The 17471-nt window shown below is 41.4% G+C and overlaps 1 protein-coding gene across 8 annotated transcripts in view; it reads right to left on the bottom strand.

Moving 5' to 3' along the window:
* esrrg (estrogen related receptor gamma) overlaps positions 1-238 on the bottom strand; it is a 161027-nt gene extending 160789 nt beyond the window's left edge. For 3 of the 8 annotated variants that reach the window (XM_012962574.3, XM_012962579.3, XM_012962577.3), the window contains exon 1: positions 14-238. In XM_012962574.3, coding sequence (XP_012818028.1) covers positions 14-69 — 56 coding nt within the window. In that variant the 5' untranslated portion in view covers positions 70-238. 8 annotated transcript variants of the gene reach the window in all.
* Positions 239-17471: the final 17233 nt, after the last annotated feature.

Below are 17471 nucleotides of genomic sequence, written 5' to 3'. Positions count from 1 at the left end.
GAGAGGTACCTACTCTTCTTCGTAGTGCAGGGAAAAAGATTCAGGGAGGCAAAGTTCTACCGAATCCATGTGCGCTCAGCAACCATAATTTGTGCACCCCAGCTATAAATCAAACTTTCCTTGACAGAGCACGGTGCAATTAACAGAAATGTTCTCCTGGTGTCAAGCCTATGGGCACAGCCAGTTGGGACCAAAAGCTCTCACACTCTCCTAATCAAGGACTTAAAGCCCCGATTGCAGCTTATTAATATGAAGTAGGGCTTTACATATGCAGTCCCTCTGGCCCACTTGGCTACTGGATTGGAGGGAGGATAGCCAATGGGAGCAGGGGAGGGCAGACACTTCACACATTGTGACAGCTAGGCAGGTAGTAAGGGAGGGAGGGGTGGGGGGGGGGACGGACGAAACAGACTGAAAACTGAGGGAGATAGAGAGGGACTTCTCTCCAGTGCTACAAATGTTTCCTTAGGGCGACAGTACAAAGGGGAAATAAAAGACTTCTCTGTTTTGCCCATTAAACGTTTGTTATAACATTAAACACAACTCACCAGAGCTAAATGAAAGCTGCCATTTCGGGAGCCTCATTCCATTTGCTCTTTTTGTTTATTTTTTTTCCTCCCCCAAAAAGGTACAGAAATAAATTCTCTGCATTTTTAGATTTTTTTTTTGCTTTTTATTTTTATTTCACTTATTTCCCCCATGCGCTATTTTTTTTTTTTTTTTCAAATCAGATTCATTTTTAGAATTCAAGCCCCTCTACGTATTGAATTTGTGTTTGATTTAAAAGTTTCAATTTCTATTAACCCCTGGCACGCCACATATCGAAGCGAAGGGATTACGGTCACTTTAGCTCTTTATCAGCAGGTGAAACCCACCCCCCGTTGGTAAAGCGCTGGGAAGAACGCAGCGGGCGTTCAAACCAAATCCAAGGTGTAATTCTTATAGACGCACAATATGATGTGGGTATAAAAACCGCGTCCCCGTCTGCTTGTCAGCCCCTATTTGTTTAGCTCGGGTGTGGAACGCAGATCTTACACTCATAGCACATGGATTCAGATTATGGTAACACAATGAGAGAAGCTGGGGCAGTCAGATTGATCAACTGCTTTCTCCCCGCTGACAGTGACCAGATTATCCCATACTAGCCCCCCACACTGCTTTCCTTCTCAGCAAGATCAAGCGGAACGCGCTTTAATAGGTCTCTGCTGAAAAATAAAGAGTAAAACGTCAAAAAATTGCCCATTATCAAAATAAAAAAATGATTCCCAAAATCAAAAATGACCCAAATTAAAAAAAAATCTCACCCCCCCCCCCTTCATTTCCAGCCTTATTCTACAGCAGTCTCCTTTGAACAGGTAGAATACAATTGTTATGTATCGGAGATAGAAAAAGCAAACATATTGTAGGAAAGGTGAGGGGGGGGGGAGATATGGAACAGCCCGTTCTTTCTAATGGGATATCTTAAGTTGATAGATAAGACGTTGGGCTTGAAAGGTTCCTTTTAATCAATGACTAGAGGAGAAAAGTACACCTGCTCGCTTTTATCCCCCCCCCAAAAAAAAGTTTCTGGAATAGCCAAACAGGCCTTCGTTTTATTTATTTTTTAAATGTCTTTTTGATCCTTCCCCCGGCCAACGTTGCTCCGGTCCTACCGACGCCCAGGTATATACCCTGTGGCTGCACCGAGAGAGCAAAGCAGCCGATGCTCCCAAAAATAATCAGTTTTTGGAAAATTTCTGCCTTTTTTGTTTGAAAAAGTCGACAGAAAGTTGGGCTATTCCCCGACATATTATACCTGGCCAAGCCGATTAACTTTTGTCCGCGTAAAGCGTAAGGGATCGGATTAAGCCCCGAACTAGGTGGCTGTTATAAAAAAAAAAAAAGGCAGTAAGTAGTAAAATCTTAATTAACGACAGCATTCCGCTGTCTATATTGTTAAATGTGATCCCTGCAATTAAGATGTAAATTTTGCTATGAGCGGTGCATGAAAATAGCTTTGGGACGGGAGGTAAAATGTGAGTGTTCTGCAGCCACTGTACAACAAGGAAAAAGATTAGGCTCAAACCTTAACAGGGGAGTCGTTCCATGGCTCTAGAACATTCACACGCCTTCTGCTGAGGACTTCTTGATTGGAATCAGAATGTGAAAAATCCCATGAAAAGAATAAAGGAAGGACTGAGCAGAAGAAGCCACTTTATCCAGCATTATCTCTCCCTGACGGCTCTCCGTTATTATACCCATAGGGAATGCAGCTGGGTAGTATCAGGGGCAGAAGGGGATGCTGGGAGTTGTAGTCCTGAAGCAGCTGGGGCAGCAGGTTCAACATTCCTAACGTATACGGAGAATTCTCCAGCAATAAGGGGTCTAGTTAGTAACATTCAAACAGATTCAAGTTAAAGAAAAAGCTGCTTTTCTACCATTTCTTTTTATCCTCATTTTCCCTCATTATATCATCACTTATTTTCAGTTTCTTAGTGTCTTTTTTTTTTTTCCGAGTTCCTGAGGTGCCGAAAGCCATTGTATCCTATGGGAATGTCCTTTTCACTTTTTAAAGTGTTAGAGTTCTATTGAAATTTTTAAATGAAACACTGGCCGAAATATTTGTTTTTTCCATGTTTTTAGTTTTCTTTTTAAAAAAAAAGTGAAGAAAAATAATTGGGGGGTTAGAAAATGACACAGAAATTTAATTTTTTTGTAGGTTTCGGCATCACAACAAAAGCTCTTCTAACTCAAATGTTAATATGAATATTAGTTTATTTATTTTTATTAATTATGGGGCCCCTTTGGGGCTAGCTAAGGTCCCAGTTCCAAAGCCCTCTGTGCCGTACCTGCTTCTCATAGACACGTAGCTGTTGGGTCTACACAACCGTCAACGACACAAGATCCCAGTAGTCGTTGATTATTATTTTTTTTAATGGATATTTATACATAATGTTTCATTTTTATTGGCCAAAATAATTTTGTTTATGTGCATAAAAAACATCCGGGCTTGACTGAAGGGCATACAATTTGGGTTGTTAATTTCTCTGAGCCTACAAGATTATGGTATCGCACCATCTTCCCAAGCAGGTTCCTTTTCATGTTTTCAAAATCCACCAAGAAGCCTCTGCCTCCCTACTCCCCCGCTGTTCCGGTATCAACCAACACACTCCCTAGCCACCAACCATCTTTCATCCATGCAACCGCCTGTCCTCATCACCACCGCTTTCCTACACAGACATCAGAGAGCAGTGACAGACAAAGCAATTGGCTTTACTCTCGCTCCATAACTGGAGAGTTTCCCTTCAGAGGGAATGGGACTATCCTGGGGTGAGGATAATACAGACGGTGATTGCAATCCTGCAATCTGGCCCCGGCGTTGGCTTCCACGACTCTGTGTATGTGAATTAGGCACTGGGTTTTCACACATTGTGATTTGCCGGCCCCGCTGAAGTATATTCAAAGCACACGAGGGGAGCAAACGGCAGAATATCAGCATATCCTGTCATTGATTATTATATAAAACTGTCAGCGGCACTCTGGAAAGAAGGCATATATAATACACAGCTGTTGGCTGGGATGCTAGCGTCAGGCTAGGGGGGTACTAACCAGGGCACTTGCTCTAGAAATACAGTTTTCAAAATTAAATATATATAATATTTATATGGAATATTTGTTTTAATAAAATAAATCATTTTTTTTTACTAATTTGCTTTTTTTCTGTAATAAGGCAGTGCCTGGGCTTTATTTTAGCCAAGCGTACATAGATGCATTCTGATGGCCAACGAATACAACTGGGGTTCTCTAATATTGAAATGATCCGCATTATGGAAAGCCCCAGGTCTCCAGTATTCTGGATAAGGGATCCCATACATGTACAGTATTGTACTGTTTATCACTTAATCATCTATTACATTTTAGGGCAGATGGGGGTGATTAATTGCCCTGATTTTTTTTAAAAATCCACAAATTACAAGTTGCTGTGGGCGAAATGTGCCAAGCGGAACCAGTCACTGCAACTTTTGCAGCAGCGAATAGTTGTCGCAACTGGGTTGAAAAATCATGGCGACTAATCACCCCGTCTGTCCTCGCCCTTAGGGTTCCTAAATATATACAATATAGGGATGCACCGAACCCACGTTTTTGGGTTCGGCCGAACCCCTGAACCCACCCCGATGGATTCTGGCGAATCCCGAACCGAATCGGGATGGGGAAGCGTTAAAATTCACCTTGCGCTGCTTTCCCCCTATCATTTAACCCTTTGCATATTCTTATTTTTAATCATTAGGATTCGGTTCGGAAAATCAGTTTTAAAATTCTGAATTATTTGATTAAAATGGAGTCTATGGGAGACAGGCTTTCCGTAATTCAGAGCATTCTGGATAACGGGTTTCCGGATAAGGGATCCCACACCTGTACCAATTAGCGTTTAAAAAAGACACCCCAGCAAGGTATCTCTTGTTTCACGGCACAGCCAATAGGACAAATACATGATATAATACAAAAAGAAGACACTGCGGTGAATGGGCAGAGGAATGGGTGGTTTCCCATTGGGGTGAGGTAGTTAAAGATGCATCCATGTTATTGTGTTCTGCTGCATAAGGAGTGTAAACACAGTTTCAGGGGTTGATTATTAACGTTTTATAATTTTTTTAATTAAATAACGGTGGTTACCACACTGCAAAACAATACCAATATCTTTAGAGTAACAAAGCTCTGTTCTGCACGGTTACAGAATTTCAGGATCATTATGGGCCCCATTGACTTGTACTGTTTAATTTGAATGTTCATAAAGATTCAATGGGGTGTTAGAGCTCAGTGCTGCTTCTGAGCTTACACACCCAATAGAAAAGAATAGAGTTCACCTTAAAGAAGCCAAACACATTCTGAACAACTGAGTTAATGTTTTGGTAAACTCCAAAAAATTCCCGACAGTCAGGAAACTGCTAGTAATTTGGAAAGCATTTTCGCCTGCTGGGAATCCCTCTGGATTCCCCTATTCAATATTCAGTAATTTTACTACTTTTAATTTGTACAAGTTAATAAAGTAAGTATATTTCTCACACAGACCTTGCTCAGTAAAAGTTCATGTCACAAGATATGACCTGTAGCTAAAGAAACACCAATGTCCTGCTGAGTTTTAATAACTACAGGAGAATACCTTTGCTGCCATAGATATATTGTTTCTCTCTGTACCCAGCTCTCCCTGCTATCTGTGCCATTTACTGCCTTATAGTGGTCCATTAAATCACATACCCTTTTTTCTTTCCACCCCTTTGGTTTATTCTTCCCCTTGTTTCCATTTCCAGTAATCACTTACCTGCTGCCGTACTGGCTCGGTACATCAATCTACCAATCCTGCTTAGACAGCATTTTACTCCTTCAACACTGAGAGGTGTCCTACTTTTTTAGAGTCAATGGAACAAGAGTGTATCATGCTCTGATTGCTAAGATATAGTTATAAAAAGAGACCAAAGTCCATCCAGTTCAATACTTCCAAGGGAACCCAGCACCCACATGAACAGGAATACAAAACTTTTAAACTCTTGCCATGCTTGGTCTATGAAGAAAATGCTTCCCGTATATAGTGAAAGTGGAGCAGTTGAGAGACCCGTTAGTAAAGCAAAGCATAGCCATCATAATTAAATGCTCTAGGTCAAACCAAATAAAGTACAAACCTATATGCCTGTCAGCAAAATATGTTTTACAGCCATTTGCAAGCAATTACTGTATCTGGTCCAGGCCTACCTATCAGTAGAAATCTACTGACTTCCTGTTTCACACAGCTCGCCCTGGTACAATCACCAGTAGAGCATAGTCTTGACTTCTTTGGATTCAGTAAGTGATGCAATGTGAATCTCATAACTATATAATATTTTCTGTTGACTAGTATTCGCCACATACTATCTGCAGAGAAATTATTTGTAAATTATCAGAAGGGATTGGCATTTTTAAACAAAGTTGGCCCTTAATTCAGTTGTCCCTTAATTCAGATGTACTCAACCAAATGCAAAAATGTCTCCAGTATTGGCTGTTGGAGACCCCGATATGGAAAATAATCTTGCAAAAGTGTCAAATTAGCTACAAACCTGTACTCCTGTCCTGTACTGTAGGGCTGTGAACCCTAGTTGCAGTTCTACAACACAGAGATAAACTTATATATTCAGTCAAGCCACCTTGCTGCAATGCTCTAAGAATTAAATGGAGTTTGACAAGTGAACACAATAAGCAGAAATATACTGTATGCAATATAACATACTATATCAAGGTTTCTGTCAGCTCTGATTTCATTTCCCATTGGGAATTAGGGATGGGAGGAGCTATGAGCCTAGATAGGTGCTTAGTATACAGAGAAATCGGGAATTGTCGGAAGGGTTACTGTCTTGCCTGTTTTCATTTCTCCAACAAAAAGTATGGGGCAGCAGTAGATCATTGTTTAATATGTATATTGTGATGCTTTTCACATTTTACCTGGACTTCAGGTCGTTACTAGTTTAACAAAATAAGAGGAGGACTTAAGAAAGCCTAATGCCAGACAAAAAAGTGAACCATCCCATGCAATTAGCAGGGGGCCTATACATGTAAATGGTCATGTAGGGTTACGGCTGATGTGCAATTTCAACATATGTTTGCAAAGAGGTCATCCTGACTGAGTTATGGGGGGGTTAGGGGCCAAAAGACTAATTACGCTACTGTCTGGTTCTCTAGTGCACCTGCTGCACCCATTTATATCTGTCACTGACATTAACTTAATATGATATAAGACGGGGGACAGGGCAAATTTTTCATGTTCATGTTTCATGCACTTCTTTAAAGGAGGAGGAAAGTTAAAAACACCATAACCAACAGAATCTTTGTGGAAGCACCAGTTTTCCTCTGCTCCTAGGTGTTTCGACACAGCCTTGGGTAAGGTGCATGCCAAGTCATTTTGGAGGTTGGCAAGAAAGCCATATGTACCCCCTATGTGCAAGAAACATTTAGGGGCAAAGTATTCCCAAGTCAGTTGATATTTTTATATTTGTTAGGCATTTGTTAGTGAACATTATCGGCAAACTTTAGCCCAGAGCCTGTGGGCTTCTTCTATTAAAAGTCTACCTGATTAGGAGATCTTTGCTGAGGATTGCATCAGCACCATTCTTCTTCTTCTCCTTTCTTGGGTTGGGTACAGTTGAAAAGTATTTGCCCCCTGGGCAAGTTTGAGCAAGATACACGGAGAAAAAACAAAATGGTACCACTCTTTTCAGCAAAAGGCTAGTGATTTTACTCTAAAGGCTAGTTCTAAGGATATAAAACCATAAGCAGATTTTGCATAATAGCTTTAGTGCATGGCCAATGTCTTAAAGAAGAAGGAAAGGCTAATAAAGAGTTAATCTCAAGCTGCAGGCATACCTTCAGTTGTCTCAATAGTGCCCTTAAGTCTCCCCATATTTCTCCCGTTCAGATGATCAAAAGCCTCATAGGAAAAAAAAACGCCGAGCTGTGTAAAGAAAGTTCCCATAATGCCTCACTCCTGCACCAAGACCAAGGCCGGTGTACATGCTCAGTTAGTTAGACTATGAGTCAGCTTCCTGCTGATTGGCTCAGATCCATATTCCTAAGGGGGGGGGAGTTATTAGCATTCTTGAGGGACAGGGGAACAGGAAAGAGCAGAGAGCTGCGTGTCTCTGGCACAGGAAAACAAAGAGACAAGAAATCCTGTATCTTTTGATAAGCGTTTCTGTAAGTGCTTATGGCTGTATTTACATAGACTTTACATAGACCTTTCCTTCTCCTTAAACCTTTAACATGGCTGCTGTGACCATGTGTTTGGGTCTGCATCATCTAAACAACAAGTGACAACATAATATATACAATTATAAGAACTATGAGACGACACTGGAGAATGGAAGACATTGTGTTGCTGACAAATAGAATCAAAAAGTCCAAAAGGCATCTTGATAAACCTCAATACACCCAACAAGCCCAAGAAGCACCACTCTCGTTGGCCATTTCAAAAGGGGCCTCTGAAAAAATGTATGGAATGATGTAATTACCTAGTGAAACCTACCTCCCAGTTTTCTGTACTTGAGCGAGACAGTCGTGATTGGTAGACCCAACTAGGATACTTGCAGTAATATGAAGCACCTATCGAATGAAACAGAAATATTGAAATATTATGAGATGTTAGGTAATTGTAAATAAATCAAACGTATGCAAAATATCTTCTAGGAATGGGTGGGCAGATAAAAGCGACATATATCTGCTAAGCAGAAGAATAGATAAACCCTTATCCGACCAGGAAATCCAATACCCGTCTTTATGATACTCTGTGGTTTTTAATATATTTTTATGCTACTACTTCACCCCTCCCTCCACCAGCTTCTTCCTTTTCTGTCTTCCCGGCAATAGATAACTCAACTAGGGGAATTTATTTGCCCTGTTTAATTAATGCAGGATTATTTCACTTTCATTTTGTGAAGCTAATAATCCAACTGGTAGGATGTCAGTAGAAATTACATCAGAAACTCACGTAGCACCAAAGGGAAAACTTAGCGAGCTGGTGAAATATTCCCAGCAGGAATCATTGACAATCTCAGACATATTTGCAAGGGAAAAATGCAGCACAGCTCTACGCCCCCCCCTACGTTCCTTTTGCTCTGGAACCCGAAGCTTGCAATTGTCCATACCGTCAATATTTATTTGTGCAGAATGGGTTAATGTTTAGGAGAAGATACATTAAAAAAAAAAGTCAAAGCTGATTTGTTCCTTGAATGTTAAGCACCGTTTAAACGAGCAACTCTTTCAAGGTCAGTGGCCCATCAAAGGCCCTTTTGGTCGCTGTGATATTATGATAATCGCACGTAAAATATTCCGCTTGTGAAAAACAATGAATTAGACTGTTCTGAAAGGAAATGATTGCAATAAATAGTAAATGTGAACAAGGCCAATTCAGCCCTTTGGAACGAAAGAAAAGCATCGCTGGTGTAACTAGATATCTCAAGGTCCTGAAATCAATTTCCAAGTGATCCCGCCGCCCCCCTCGCCGTAACATAGCACATATAGGCGCGGTGAATATTATATTGTATATTAAAGGCACATACGCAGGGAAATACCTAATGCAACTACTGATATTACTATAAAAACTCTCTATCTTATTACGGTAGTGAAATTTGATACCAAGACCTCTCTCTGGTTCCTGAAGATTGTGGGCCAAGGAACAACCCGGCCATAAGGCCTCCACTCCATTCCTGATGCAATGTTCTATAGTAGGGGCAACATTCAAATGTAAAAAAAGTTGGGGAGCAACGCTTAAAAGAAAAAAAAGTTTGTGGTGGTGCCAAAAAGGGCTGTGATTGGCTATTTGGTAGCCCCTAAGTGGACTGGCAGCCTACAGGAGGCTCTGGTTGGCAGTACACCTGGTTTTTGTGCAACCAAAACTTCCCTCCATTCAAAAATAAGGCCACTGGGAGCGAAATCCAAGGGGTTAGGGAGCAACATATTGCCCCCGAGCCACTGGTTGGGGAAAACTGTTCCATAGGGTTTGTTGGCTGGGGATTCTGGGAGGCAAAGTCCATAGGTGCTGGCAAACAGATGGTGATACCAATACCCTTTCTACCCTGCTCTAGAGATTGACCCCACTGGAATCCATTTGGCAAGGCAAAGCAGTTCCAAAGCAGTTTTTGCATCAGGCTTACTGATATATTTATTCCTTGGTTATAGACAGGGGCATTACTATAGGCTAATGTAACACACATGATTATATCTGCTGGCAGAGAAACACCCAATACTGCCAGACTTCTATTGACATAAATGGTAACAGTCACTGAGAATAAAGGTTGGATTGTGACCAGGAAATGCTCCTGTCCGCGTTCCGTGTCCCAAATCCGCTCTGTGTGTGCAATGACAGTTGGTGCTCCAAGCTGGCAGTTTTAGGCATTTGTTCGGTGGCAGAAATCCACCGCACCGGTGAAGAAATGTGTCCAATAGAGGAAGCAGATCCTGCGACTAATGGGGAGGAGTCTGGAGATAAAATGGACCCAGTGAAACAGTACATGTTTATGAAAATGTCTGATTCTCAACATTGAAGGGGCCCTAGAAATATTTTCTGCGGGGTCCAGTAACTTGTAATTACCCCAATGATTATAGACAAATTGGTCATTGGACTGGTGGTTCTGGTCACCGTTTGAGTGGAAATAGGTGGGATCAAGTCCCACTTTTTACCTAGGTTTCAGTCGGACTATGAGCTTTGATCTGATTATTCGGAGGAAGGCCATTGGTCAAGGAGTGTTAGAAACACACACACATAACGTTTTCCGTATTACTAAGAGAAAAGGCCTGTAAATCCGCAAATCTATCATCATCCAGCACCAATTTGGCCATTGGGTCAGCTCATCCCTGTGTTTATAGCAAGACTGACCAACCCGCAGCCCACCCTCGCTTAGCGAAATAGCACCCTACTTTGCCAGCGCTGAGCTGTAATTTAAAGCAAAATACACCCATTCCTAGCGGCTCTCGGTGACCTGCCGGCTATTGTTTTTAACCCACGTGCGCTCGGAGGACTGCAATGCCCTCTGCGAGCAAAAAATGACTCAAAAGGACAACAAAATGAGGGTAGGAATGCACCATATGCCGTACCTGTCAAGTGGCTCTAAAAATAGAAGAGATGGAGTGCAAATATTTCCCTGGTGGAAACACCAATAATCTTCGGCGCGAGTTGAGAGGAATTGCTTGATACATCGCCCTAGGATATCATGGCTTAAAGCCACAGTGAGAGAAAGCAGCGAGTATCTGATCAGCCGCTGTAATGTAAAGCGCACGTGTGTATATTTATGGCTCAGATCCTTATCTCCCCTGTACGTAGGGTAAACACAGCCATACCCAGGATTACACTGGCTACCAGCACTTATAGCCCCTCTTTCTCTCTCTTACAGCCACGTTAGCAACGGATCCACGGGGGGGGGGGGTCTGAGTAATTTAACCCCCAGAGTACAGGAGCGCTTCACATATGCCAAAAAGGCAGGTTTGCTGTTGCCTCCGGCGTTATCCATGGGCGCGAGTCATGCCGGTGACATATCAGTCCGCAGCAACTTAATCTATAATGACACACAGGGAATAGCAGCCGGGGAAATGTGTCTTCAGTTTGGCAAAAAGAATAGAATGAAAAAGAGGGAACTTTCCACATAGGCACCTTCATTGAAAAGACTGGCATAAAAATATATATATAGGGTAAAGCATTTATGCTGGGCCTCCAGCATCGCAATACAGGTATGGGATCCGGAAACCAGAAAGTTCCGAATTACGGAAAGACAATTTCCCATAGACTCCATTATAAGCAAATAATTCTAATTTTTAAAAATGATTTTCTTTTTTCTCTGTAATAATAAAGCAGAACCTTGTACTTGATCCCAACTAAGATATAATTACCCCTTATTGGGGGCAGAACAGCCCTATTGGGTTTATTTAATGGTTAAATGATTCCCTTTTCTCTGTAATAATAAAACAGTACCTGTACTTGATCCCAACTAAGATATAATTACCCCTTATTGGGGGCAGAACAGCCCTATTGGGTTTATTTAATGGTTAAATGATCCCCTTTTCTCTGTAATAATAAAACAGTACCTGTACTTGATCCCAACTAAGATATAATTACCCCTTATTGGGGGCAGAACAGCCCTATTGGGTTTATTTAATGGTTAAATGATTCCCTTTTCTCTGTAATAATAAAACAGTACCTGTACTTGATCCCAACTAAGATATAATTACCCCTTATTGGGGGCAGAACAGCCCTATTGGGTTTATTTAATGGTTAAATGATTCCCTTTTCTCTGTAATAATAAAACAGTACCTGTACTTGATCCCAACTAAGATATAATTACCCCTTATTGGGGGCAGAACAGCCCTATTGGGTTTATTCAATATTAAAATAATTTTTAGCAGACTTAAGTTATGGGGTGGATTCCTATAAGGGCAACTCCAGTTTCTCTAAGGGCAGTCCGGTTCAGTACTGCCTGCTTGGGTTCCAGTATTGTGAAAAATTTGTCCCAGTCATACCCCCTAGCATCTTAGCCTTGATGCCACAACTTTGCCTCAAAATGTCAACGCCCCAAGCCCATACCTGCACTCCAGTGTCATCACCTGATGTCATTGTCCCTCCCTGTCGTCTGGCAACTCTATTCCCAGGTGGCCCAACAGCATGGAGAAGGGGTAGGGCAGAAAAGGAGCTGGGGCAGATCGGGTTGAATCAAAGGAGGGACAAGGCACTGCCCAGGGCAGAAGTTAATCTGCTACTGTCCCTGATAAATATCTAGGCTATAACAAGCCATATATTCATTGGGTTTGCCCCCAAACGTGGCTGATAAGCTGATGACTGAGGAAATTTTTCCCTGATTTGGCTGGGTGCTGGCTGAGATGCCATTTTATGTGGCCCATGTATACAGTGTGGGACTGGACCCCAGGGGCCCACCAGAAAACCTTAGGCCATAGGCCCACTCTCCTAAATCGTTTTCCTCCGTTCCTCACCCAATCTCTTTATTCTACTATTTTATTCAATTACATGCTAGCATCTATTCTTCCTTCTATTTCTCCTCTTTGTTCCCATTCAGAAATAGGGAATGACCATGAAACAGGCCAAATGGGCAGGAGCAGGAGGGCCCACCGGGAGTTTTCCTGGTATCCTGGTGGGCCAGTCCGACACTGTCTGTATAGCTTGTTTAAATGTGTAATCCCAATCTGAAGAGAAGCAAAACAAAAGCATTCGTAGCAAATTCGAATCACAGACCAGAAGTTAAATGAGACGACATGGAAAGATCCGACACCCAAAGCTACAACATGATCTCAAGTTCTCCCATTACGGGACCCATTGTCCCTGCTATGTAGGTGGCAGGCTAGCTTTTGTTTATAGATCTAACACAGTGGCTAAAACACCGTTTTCATATCACAAAATGCACATCAGTCCACTGCAAGTGTGAAGTCTCACATCCAGAAACGTTGCTGACAAATATGACCCTCTCTTGCAAACGCTCCTTCTGCTTTCATTGCCTTCCTTTGATGACTGATGAGACTTGACTCGTGGCTTTATTTTCACAACAACTCGCTCCTCGAGTGGTGTTTTTTTTAAGCAATTGTAATTTTTTACAAACACGTGCAATGTGTCAGTGCGGTAGAACATGTATATGAAGTGGAATGACTCTTGACTGCATACTGGTCAAACAAGCTCTGAGAAGACTGTCTGGAGAAACATCTACCAAACATATACAATCAACAATATGATCTCTTCCTCAACATAATTATACCAACATAAATGCCTTAAACTTTTGAAGGAGCAAATGACCCTTTCTGGTCCAACATATGACCAGGAACCCTCCTTAGCTTTTTAGAAAACAATCACTGTTGAGAGTATGGACTTTGATTCAAGGTTGCCTCAAGCTGAGTTGTTTATTGTTGACTTCCTTGCCCAAATGCAACACTGTCTATTACTGTAAATTCTGCCATTTGTGCTCCTCAGTACAGGTATGGGACCTGTTATCCAGAATGCTCGGGACCTGGGGTTTTTCAGATAAGGGGTCTTTCCATAATTTGGATCTCCATACCTTACGTCTGCTACAAATTATTTAAATATTGAATAAACCCTATAGGATTGTTTTGCCTCCAATAAGGGGTAATTATATCTTAGTTGGGATCAAGTACAGGTACTGTTTTATTATTACAGAGAAAAGGGAATAATTTAACCATTAAATAAACCCAATAGGGCTGTTCTGCCCCCAATAAGGGGTAATTATATCTTAGTTGGGATCAAGTACAGGTACTGTTTTATTATTACAGAGAAAAGGGAATCATTTAACCATGAAATAAACCCAATAGGGCTGTTCTGCCCCCAATAAGGGGTAATTATATCTTAGTTGGGATCAAGTACAGGTACTGTTTTATTATTACAGAGAAAAGGGAATCATTTAACCATTAAATAAACCCAATAGGGCTGTTCTGCCCCCAATAAGGGGTAATTATATCTTAGTTGGGATCAAGTACAGGTACTGTTTTATTATTACAGAGAAAAAGGAAATCATTTTTTAAAATTAGAATTATTTGCTTATAATGGAGTCTATGGGAGATGGCCTTTCCGTAATTCAGAACTTTTTGGATAACGGGTTACCGGATAAGGGATGCCATACCCGTTCTCATCTTGGCCACTATATGAAGCTGAGCATGATGGGATTGTCAAAAAGCATACCAGTCATCAGATCTTTACATTGTTCATAGTCAAAAGAAGAAAATGAATGTGAATGCAATCCCTGCTGTTACACTGAGCTGTCAAAGTCCTGAGGGGAATTCTGATAAGTGGCTAAAAAAATGTCCAAATGTCAATATTCGTTGGTCGTTTCGGCCACAGTAAACTAAAAGCTACATTTTAGCCCAATCCATTAGATTCCTTTCCCAGCAATTAATGGTGCATTACACACTAGTATTGGATGGAAAAGCAAACAAGAGATACAGGATAGGGAAGGCAAATGGCTTATTTTGTGGCCAGGAATGAAAGAGGGAAAAAATAGCAGAGAAAGTCAATACAGAGAAATGTGAGATTTGCGGAAGGCTGGTGATGGGGAGACGCGAAGCTCTGGAATGAGAGATCCCTTCAAGTACATAGTGTTGATAGAAACATTTCCAAGGCTGATATAAAAATAATCTATAATTATCATTTATTTAGATAGCGCTAACATATCCTACAGCTGGGCAGATGGTTCCCAATTTAAAGAATTTCATGCATTATAGGCTTTATTAGTTCCCAGTGCTGATATCCTACCCAGAGCTTTATGGGTTTAATCAGCCCTTGCTCTAGTGCCGCTTGCAATCTAATTTCTTTCCCAATGTAAGAGACGCGCTTGGGTCAATGTCATCAATGTTGCACTCATATTCGGGACCCCAGAGGGCTGTAAATAAAGGGGTAATTCATTTAAACCATCCCATATTGGGTTGGTACCTACCTGGCCACTCCAAGCTGGCCCCGGACAACAGATAAAAAATGAACAAAATCGGACATTGTCAAAGTAAAAGGGGTGGGAGCCCCAGACCTCAGCTCAGAGGAGGAGATAAACCGTATAGAGAATGAAGAAAAGGAGGTACAGGTATAGGACCCATTGTCCAGAATGCTCGGGACCAAGGGTATTCCAGATAAGGGGTCTTTCCGTAATTTGGATCTTCATACCTTAAGTCTACTAAGGAATCAATAAAACATTAATTACACCCAATAGGATTGTTTTGAATCCAATAAGGACTATTTATATCTTAGTTGGGATCAAGTACAGGTACTGTTTTATTATTACAGAGAAAAGGGAATCATTTAACCATGAAATAAACCCAATAGGGCTGTTCTGCCCCCAATAAGGGGTAATTATATCTTAGTTGGGATCAAGTACAGGTACTGTTTTATTATTACAGAGAAAAGGGAATCATTTAACCATGAAATAAACCCAATAGGGCTGTTCTGCCCCAATAAGGGGTAATTATATCTTAGTTGGGATCAAGTACAGGTACTGTTTTATTATTACAGAGAAAAGGGAATCATTTAACCATGAAATAAACCCAATAGGGCTGTTCTGCCCCAATAAGGGGTAATTATATCTTAGTTGGGATCAAGTACAGGTACTGTTTTATTATTACAGAGAAAAAGGAAATCAGTTTTAAAAATCTTAATCATTTACTTATAATGGAGTCTATGGGAGACAGGCTTTCCGTAATTCGGAGCTTTCTGGATATCAGGTTTACAGATAAGGGATCCCATACCTGTACTGGGCACTCTGGAAACCCATAGGCAGTCAAACAAAAATAAGAGTTAAAAAAAAGGCCTTATGCATTTTGTGTCTATCTGACACTTAATTATAAGCTTATGATTGTCAGACATGAAATGCGTAAGGCTTTGTGAGATTAATATTTAATAAAATTGTTAACTTTTATTTTTGTTTGCCTGCCTATGGGTTTCCAGAGTGGCCAGTACCCCCTTTTTCTTCATTCCGGGCCAACAGTTACCTCCTCGTTGGATTAGAGAGTGGGAGGTGGATACTCTCTGACGAGACAGCTCCGTAGGAGAGTCATAAGGGAAAAGGCCTTGGCTTAAGCTACTCTGCAGTAAAGCAAAGCACTCTCCCACAAGAACAAGTGCAAAGTCATCTCCAGGTCTAGTAACCCACGGTAACCAACCACAAAGTAGCAATTACAGCTGTTTGAAATTGAATTTCTGATTTCTATCGGTTTGTAGACCTGGTGAAAACTCTGTGCCAGTTCTATTTCCACATGTCTTGGCTCCATGAGAGAATGTAGCTGAGATACCAGCTCGCTGTATCATCTCTGTGACACTTGCCTGTCACAAGGCAGAAATGTCACACAAGCAATTTGCTTATTGACATGCACCAACGGTCATTTTTAAAGGCCACCTATAGCCCTCGTGATTTTAAATAACCACAGGTCAGCAGCCCACAAGAGCCCCCAGAAACTGACTGCTACTACGCAATCACTGAATCTTAACATTAACCAGATAGAGGCCAATGACCAACCCTTATAGATTTGTTTCAGGATAATTATATATAAATATATAGTTATATTCCTCCACAATGCATTAGAATGAACAGTGCAACCTCAGCTGCATAATGAAGAGAGATCCATAGAGATTCCTACTACCTCATTGTTTTATTAACTCCTTCCCCTACATGTAATAAAAGGCACTAAGTTTGCCCAGGAGCAATAACCCATAGCAACCAATAAGATGTTTGCTTTTAAACAGGTGACCGATAAATGCTTCCTGCTAATTAGTTGCTATGGGTAAAGGTGGCCATACACAGGCCGATTCTAGCTGCCGATATGGGTCCCTTAGACCAATTCGGCAGCTAATTGGCCCGTGTATGGGCACTACCGACTGGCCTGCCCGACCGATATCTGGCCTGAAATCGTCTAGATCTCGATCAGGCAGGTTAAAAAATCTAGTCGGATCGGGGACCGCATTGGCTCGTTGATGTGGCCCCCGGACCAACTTTGCCTATACCCGTCGTTATAATTCGATCGTTTGGCCCCAGCCTGGATTCTCCGATATCGCTCACCCGTAGGTGGGGATATCGGGAGAAGATCCGCTCGCTTGGCGACATCGTGAAGCGAGTGGATCTGAAGGTGTATGGGGACCTTTACTGCTCCTGGGCAAACTTAGGGGCATATTAATTACAGTGTGTAAGCCAACATCACCGGTGATGTTGCTCATAGCAACCAATCAGATCTTTGCTTTTGTTTTGTAATTTATAGGTGACCATTAAATTCTAATTGCTGATTCATTGCTATGGGCACCATCACTGCTGATGTTACACAATGTAGTAAATATGCCCCTATGTCTCTTTTATTACATAACCCCACATATGTGCTATCGGCTTGGTCCTTCTCAGCTGGAAAAGGTAGGCACTGGTTGATTTTGTTTATAAGATCCATGTTGATAAGAAAATTATGAACTCATGCTGTTCCTTTTATTTATTTCCTTCTTT

This window comes from Xenopus tropicalis, chromosome 5, assembly GCF_000004195.4.
Source record: "Xenopus tropicalis strain Nigerian chromosome 5, UCB_Xtro_10.0, whole genome shotgun sequence".
Taxonomy (NCBI): Eukaryota; Metazoa; Chordata; class Amphibia; order Anura; family Pipidae; genus Xenopus; species Xenopus tropicalis.
Note: the sequence above shows the minus strand (reverse complement) of the source record. Positions and strands in the feature narration are given on the sequence as shown.